The sequence below is a fragment of the Solanum pennellii genome, chromosome 9 (genome assembly GCF_001406875.1).
Source record: "Solanum pennellii chromosome 9, SPENNV200".
Taxonomy (NCBI): Eukaryota; Viridiplantae; Streptophyta; class Magnoliopsida; order Solanales; family Solanaceae; genus Solanum; species Solanum pennellii.
The window spans coordinates 83,350,780-83,356,875 of NC_028645.1; the positions used below are offsets into that span (position 1 = coordinate 83,350,780).

The 6,096-nt window shown below is 27.8% G+C and overlaps 1 protein-coding gene across 1 annotated transcript; it reads left to right on the forward strand.

The window, feature by feature from the left end:
• Positions 1 to 920: 920 nt before the first annotated feature.
• On the forward strand, positions 921 to 2,823 carry LOC107029849 (cytochrome P450 83B1-like). The gene is made up of 3 exons (XM_015231296.2): positions 921 to 1,819; positions 1,968 to 2,403; positions 2,486 to 2,823. Exons 1-3 carry the CDS (start codon positions 941 to 943, stop codon positions 2,656 to 2,658), a joined length of 1,488 nt encoding a protein of 495 aa, XP_015086782.1. The 5' UTR covers positions 921 to 940; the 3' UTR covers positions 2,659 to 2,823.
• Positions 2,824 to 6,096: the final 3,273 nt, after the last annotated feature.

The following is a 6,096-nucleotide window of genomic DNA, read 5'->3' on the forward strand; positions in this document are numbered from 1 at the left end:
TTTGTGTCGATATCTTTTATCTTTATTCCAAAAGGTAATTTTCAAATAAATTCATATAGAAGATGTGATGCTAGTATACGGCTCTACAATTGCAACATCAAGTACAATACCTACATAAACTTGATTTTTTGATTAATTAAATAAAAAATTGAGCGAATTAAAATGAATGAATCATTAACCTGTACCAATTTTAAAGAATTGACCAACAAGGATTGTAGTAGAGTTGTAATGTACACGAAGTCTCCTTTGTTAGAGAGCGCTTTATCCAATATAAAACTTTTCACGTGAATTCGAATTTAGTCAGATTTCAATATGAATACACAAAATTAACACAGATCGAGTTGGCTTGACCATATGTTCAATGATTAAATGGGAACAAGTCAACAAACTCTCATTAGTAAGTACATGCGTAGAAGTAACATTAATTTAGCTTTAAAAGGATCACGTCACTTGAGAAATTTGTGGTACTTTAATATAAAGTTTAACATAACCTTTAAAAAATGTACATTAATTCAAATAATTATGAATGAAACACATTTTCATAACAAATTCAATATTAATATTTTGACTTTAATTCCCTTTCTGTCTGCACAATCACGTCTCTATTCATTATCACATTTTTTCAGTTTCTCACATTAATGAAGCAATGGATTTTTTCTTTTCAAAGTATTGTACCGTCTTCGTCATGAAAAGCACAATATTCAGAGGAATAAAAATGTAGTACTAATTTGTAATTTTGTATTAAATAAATAAATATATTTTGACTTTAAATCATATACTAGTGGCAAAAGAAAAATTGAAATATCTTTCTGAAAAAAATTCACCGCCATACCATTTTAATCATTTAAGTTGTGAAAAATAAAAGGGTTAACAGTTTAATACAAGGTCTATAAATAGAAATATATTTGAGATATATATGATATCATATAACTAGAAAAAAATGATTATGATAATTTTTATTCTCTTAGTAACTCTTCCTATTGTACTCAATTTCCTTGCCAAAAAGGATAGGAAAAATGTTATGCCACCTGGTCCTTTAGGGTTACCATTTATTGGAAATTTGCATCAATATGATGGTTTAACCCCTCATATTTATTTTTCGAAACTTGCCAAGAAATATGGAAAAATATTTTCATTAAAACTTGGTTCTACTCCAATAGTTGTAATTTCTTCAGCAAAATTAGCAAAAGAAGTGTTAAAAATACAAGATTTAACATTTTGTAGTAGACCTTCTTTTCTTGGTCAACAAAAATTGTCTTACAATGGTCATGATATTGCCTTTGCACCTTACAATGACTATTGGAGAGAAATGCGAAAAATTTGTGTTGTTCATTTGTTCAGTCTAAAAAAAGTACAATCCTTTAGTCTGGTTCGTGAAGATGAAGTATCAAGAATGATCAAGAAAATATCCCAACAAGCAACTGCTTCTCAAATTACAAATTTAAGTAATTTAGTGATTTCACTAACAAGTACTATTATTTGTAGAGTTGCTTTTGGTACTAGATATGATGAAGAAGCACATGAAAAGAGGAGATTTGATGAACTTTTAGCAGTGGCACAAGAAATGATGGCGCGGTTCTTTTTCACGGATTATTTTCCTATGTTTGGTTGGCTTGACAAAGTATTTGGAAATATTAGTAGACTTGAAAAAAATTGTAAAGAATTAGATGAGTTTTATGAAGAACTCATTGACCAACATCTTAATCCCAATAAGCCAAAATCCATGGAAGGAGATATTATTGATCTTTTGCTACAATTGATGAAAGAGCAATCAACTCCAATTGATCTCACTTTGGACAACATAAAGGCAATTCTCATGGTAAGTAATCAACTGTACATGTCTATTATAACCAATATATGCATATAGATAAAAGAATTTAATTTATATACAATAATAGTATACATGTATACACAACTATTTTTATGACAATCCCTTTCATTCTCCTCTAAATTTGATTGTTTTGTAGAATATATTTGTTGGTGGAACAGACACTAGCGCGGCTACAGTAGTATGGGCAATGACAGCCTTGATGAAGAATCCAAAAGTCATGAAGAAGGTTCAAGAAGAAATTAGAAAATCAATTGGGACCAAAGGCTTTGTGAATGAAGATGATGTTCAAAACATGTCTTATTTCAAAGCAGTGATAAAAGAGACATTTAGATTATATCCACCAGCTCCAATCCTAGTACCAAGAGAAACAATGAAGAAATCCATACTAGAAGGGTATGAAATTCAGCTAGGAACTATAATTCATGTGAACTCGTGGGCTATTGCAAGGGATCCTGAAGTATGGGAAAATCCAGAAGAATTTATGCCCGAGAGATTCTTGAATAGTGACATTGATTTCAAAGGCCAAGATTTTGAGTTGCTTCCATTTGGTGCAGGACGAAGAGGTTGCCCAGGTACTTAATGGACCTACCTATTATATATTATACGTGAAAATCTTGTATGTTAGAAATTTAAGTTTTGAATTCGTCTCTATAGGTATTGCACTTGGTGTTGCAACGGTGGATCTTATGCTTTCAAACCTTCTTTATGCATTTGATTGGGAATTGCCTTGTGGGATGAAGAAAGAAGATATTGACACAAATGTCATGCCTGGAATTACTATGCATAAGAAAAATGATCTTTGCCTTGTCCCTAAAAATTATTTCTAGATTTGTTACATCTTTAGTCATAATTTTATATCTACTAAGTCCATCAATAATTGAGAATAGTGTTTCTCATCACTTATGTTTAATATATGGTGTGGCTTGCCACTTTAATTTTCGTTGTAATTTTGTTGCTATTGCTAATAAAGAGTTGTGTGTTTTCATCTAAAATATTTCGGTGTATGTATTCTTGGTTCAATATATGTTACATAAAACTTTCAATTTCACAATACATAAACTTGTTCCAAAATAAATAAACATGAAAAAAAAATTAAAAATATAACTGGAGTGGATTAGTAAGATAAATAAAATAGACACCTTCTTATTTCTTATAAAAATAGCTTAAAATAAAATTAGATTTCAACAAAATTTAATGAAAAAAATATTTAAATTGATTGGGTGACTATTTAAGTATTTAAATATTATATTGTAAATTAAAAATATAAAATGAAATTAAAGATATTAATAAATATCAAATTTTATATGGAATATATTGTAATTATTATCAATTTGCGAGAGTAGTTTTCTAAAATTAGTTGACTTAACTATGTCTATGGTTATGATATTTGTTCATATGATTTAATTTTGATCTTTAAACTTTTAATACGACAAGTGTCTCTAATCTAGACGCGCACTTGACGAAATGGAGGGAAGGAGTAATGGAGGAGAGCTGAATCCCAATTAAATAAAGAGAAACTTTCACATATAGCCACTAAAAAATAATTAATTACTCTCCATATCTATAGTTTGATAACTACAGTTTGTAGCTACGTGTTATATGGATGAGAGGAGCGAGCTAGATTGGGAGAGAGAGAGAGAGAGGAGAGAGGCGAGAGAGAGGAGAAAAAAAGTGGAAGAAAGGTGAATTGTATATGTATATTGGTTAGATAATTGTATATTATACATATGTATTTGTATATATGGCAAGAGAGATTGGGAGAGGGGGGAGAGAGGTGAGCGAAACTGGGAAAGAGAGGAGAGAGGCGAGCGAGGTTGAGAGAGGGAGGAGAAAGGCGAGCGAGAGAGGGCAGAGAGTGAGAGAGATGTGAATTTTGTATGTATATAATTATATATTATACATATACATTTTGTATAAATGTATAATGTTAGTCGCAAGTGGTAATTATAGCAAATTATAGTTATGATAAGTAATTAAATAATATAAGTTTGTTTAGCTGCGTAATTTTTCCCTAAATTATTAGTCATGAGCACAAAGTATTACGTGTGATATCTCTTGACAAATTTTTTAATAGCCAAAATTAATTACTTTGGAAAAAGTAAATAGTTATCGCAAGTGGCGTCTAAATTTCAAGAATTCACCATAACCATTATTTATACAAAATCATCCAAAAGGATTAATGTGAATTATCTTGACGTGGTATGCGTCAAATAAATATATGGAACACATGATTGCTAAAGGATAAAGGTTATTTTTCCATCCTTAATTTCCGTGGCCAATAATTTTTTAGAATCTTTAACATAAATATTCAGATAAATTTACTGATTCTTCTAGACATAGATTATCCACCGTCATACATATACTATATATATCTATTGATTATTTTTAAATTAAATTTTATTAATTAGACAACAATTTAAATTAATTCACTAATTTTAACTTTTATTGAGTAGACAACTTTGATTAATTTCTTTTGATTTTGTTGTGTTACTTTCATGAATTGTGACATGTGTCCTATTATTTCACATGTCATATTATATGGTTGTGGAATGATCTTTACATAAAAACAAAACATGAGTAAGTACAATTACATAAAAGGTTAGAACCCTTGAATTGTGGTGAAAAAGCATCTAGTACATAACTAGCTCCATAAAATATCAACTATAAGCAAGTAAGTAATTACTAATGAGTAAATAAAAAGAAGTATACAATTAGTAGTTAAAAAGATTTGTTACAAACAACAGAAAAAAAAAAAGAGAAGAGAAGTTCAATGTCATAATTTCAGTGTACAAAATCGAACCAAATCGCAAATCGAGTCAGATCAAAAATAGAAATTTGATTAGTGGTTTGGTTTGATTTGATTTGGTATTGGAAAAAAATACATCTATAATTGGGTTGGGTTGGTTTTAACTAAAAAAGACCAACCCGACATTATATATGTCATTACAAAATTTTATTTTATACATAAAAAAATATTTACTTTGACATCATTTTAAAATATTTCTTATATTATTTTATAGTTTTTTTTTTTAATATATTATTTCAAGTTTAAAATTTAGAATTTGGACTGGTCCAATAAAGATTATAGTTCATACATATTGATAATTATAATAAAACTTAAATCAAAATCAAATTAAAACTAATGCAAAAAGAAAATTAATTCAACACTAAGAATGACAATATATTAAATATTTGTTCATTAGTTTTACATTGCTTAGACAATTAAAATACATAATCTAATTTAATTTTTCTTAAATATTTAAAAATGTAACTAATACTTATTAAACTTATTTTAGCATGATTTAGTACTTTTAAATTATGATTATTTTCATTATGATTGTACAATATTTATTTTATATTATGATTTCATTATTATTTTTTAGTGAATATTTTTGTGTCATCGTCAATACTCATCTCATATTTAAGTTAATAATATGTTTGTATGCAAGCTTTACCGAAAAAATCCAAAAATTTGAAGTTCATTAGTTTGGTTTGATTAATAAATTTAAAAATTCGACATAATGATTTGTCTTGCTATTTAAAAAAATTCGAATCAACTCGAGGTTGAAAAACCCGAAATCGTTCGAACTTTATTAGTTTGGTTTGGTTTGTAAATTTACAAAATTTACATGAATTGTTTGATTTGATATTGAAAAACCTGACACAATCCGATCATGTACACCCCTAATTATTAAAAAAAAAATGTCAAAAATTAAATGATTTCTAAGGGATAGCTTTGGAAAAAATTAGGAGCTATCCTTCCAAAAATATAGTCGCCAGATGTATTAATATATTTAAAGTCTTTAACACTATATATATATATATATATATATATATATACACACACTAAAAGCATGAATAAAAAAAATTGAAAGTTGAATCACGATTTTATCCCTTCTATAAATTAAATTATTATAAAATATTTAAATATTTGATTGCATAAATTTAATTATATGTCAATGACTTTTAGACTTCCTAAGATTATGTAATGACTCGGACCCGAAAGTTATTTTTTTGATAATTTTGAATAGTCATTTAACTATATTAATTAATTTGGGGGTAATTTAGTTATTTTTAATAATAATGGGTCAAGTCTGAAATATTAATATAGGTTAATAAGGAGTGTTACTTTTAATAACATAAGTAATTTAGAAGAAAAGAAGATAGAAAGGGAAACAGAATCTACCTGTGAGTGGCGGCTGGTGTAGCTTCATTCTCGTCCAGGTAGGAGCAAACTGCAAAGCATGCTAACAATATATATATAT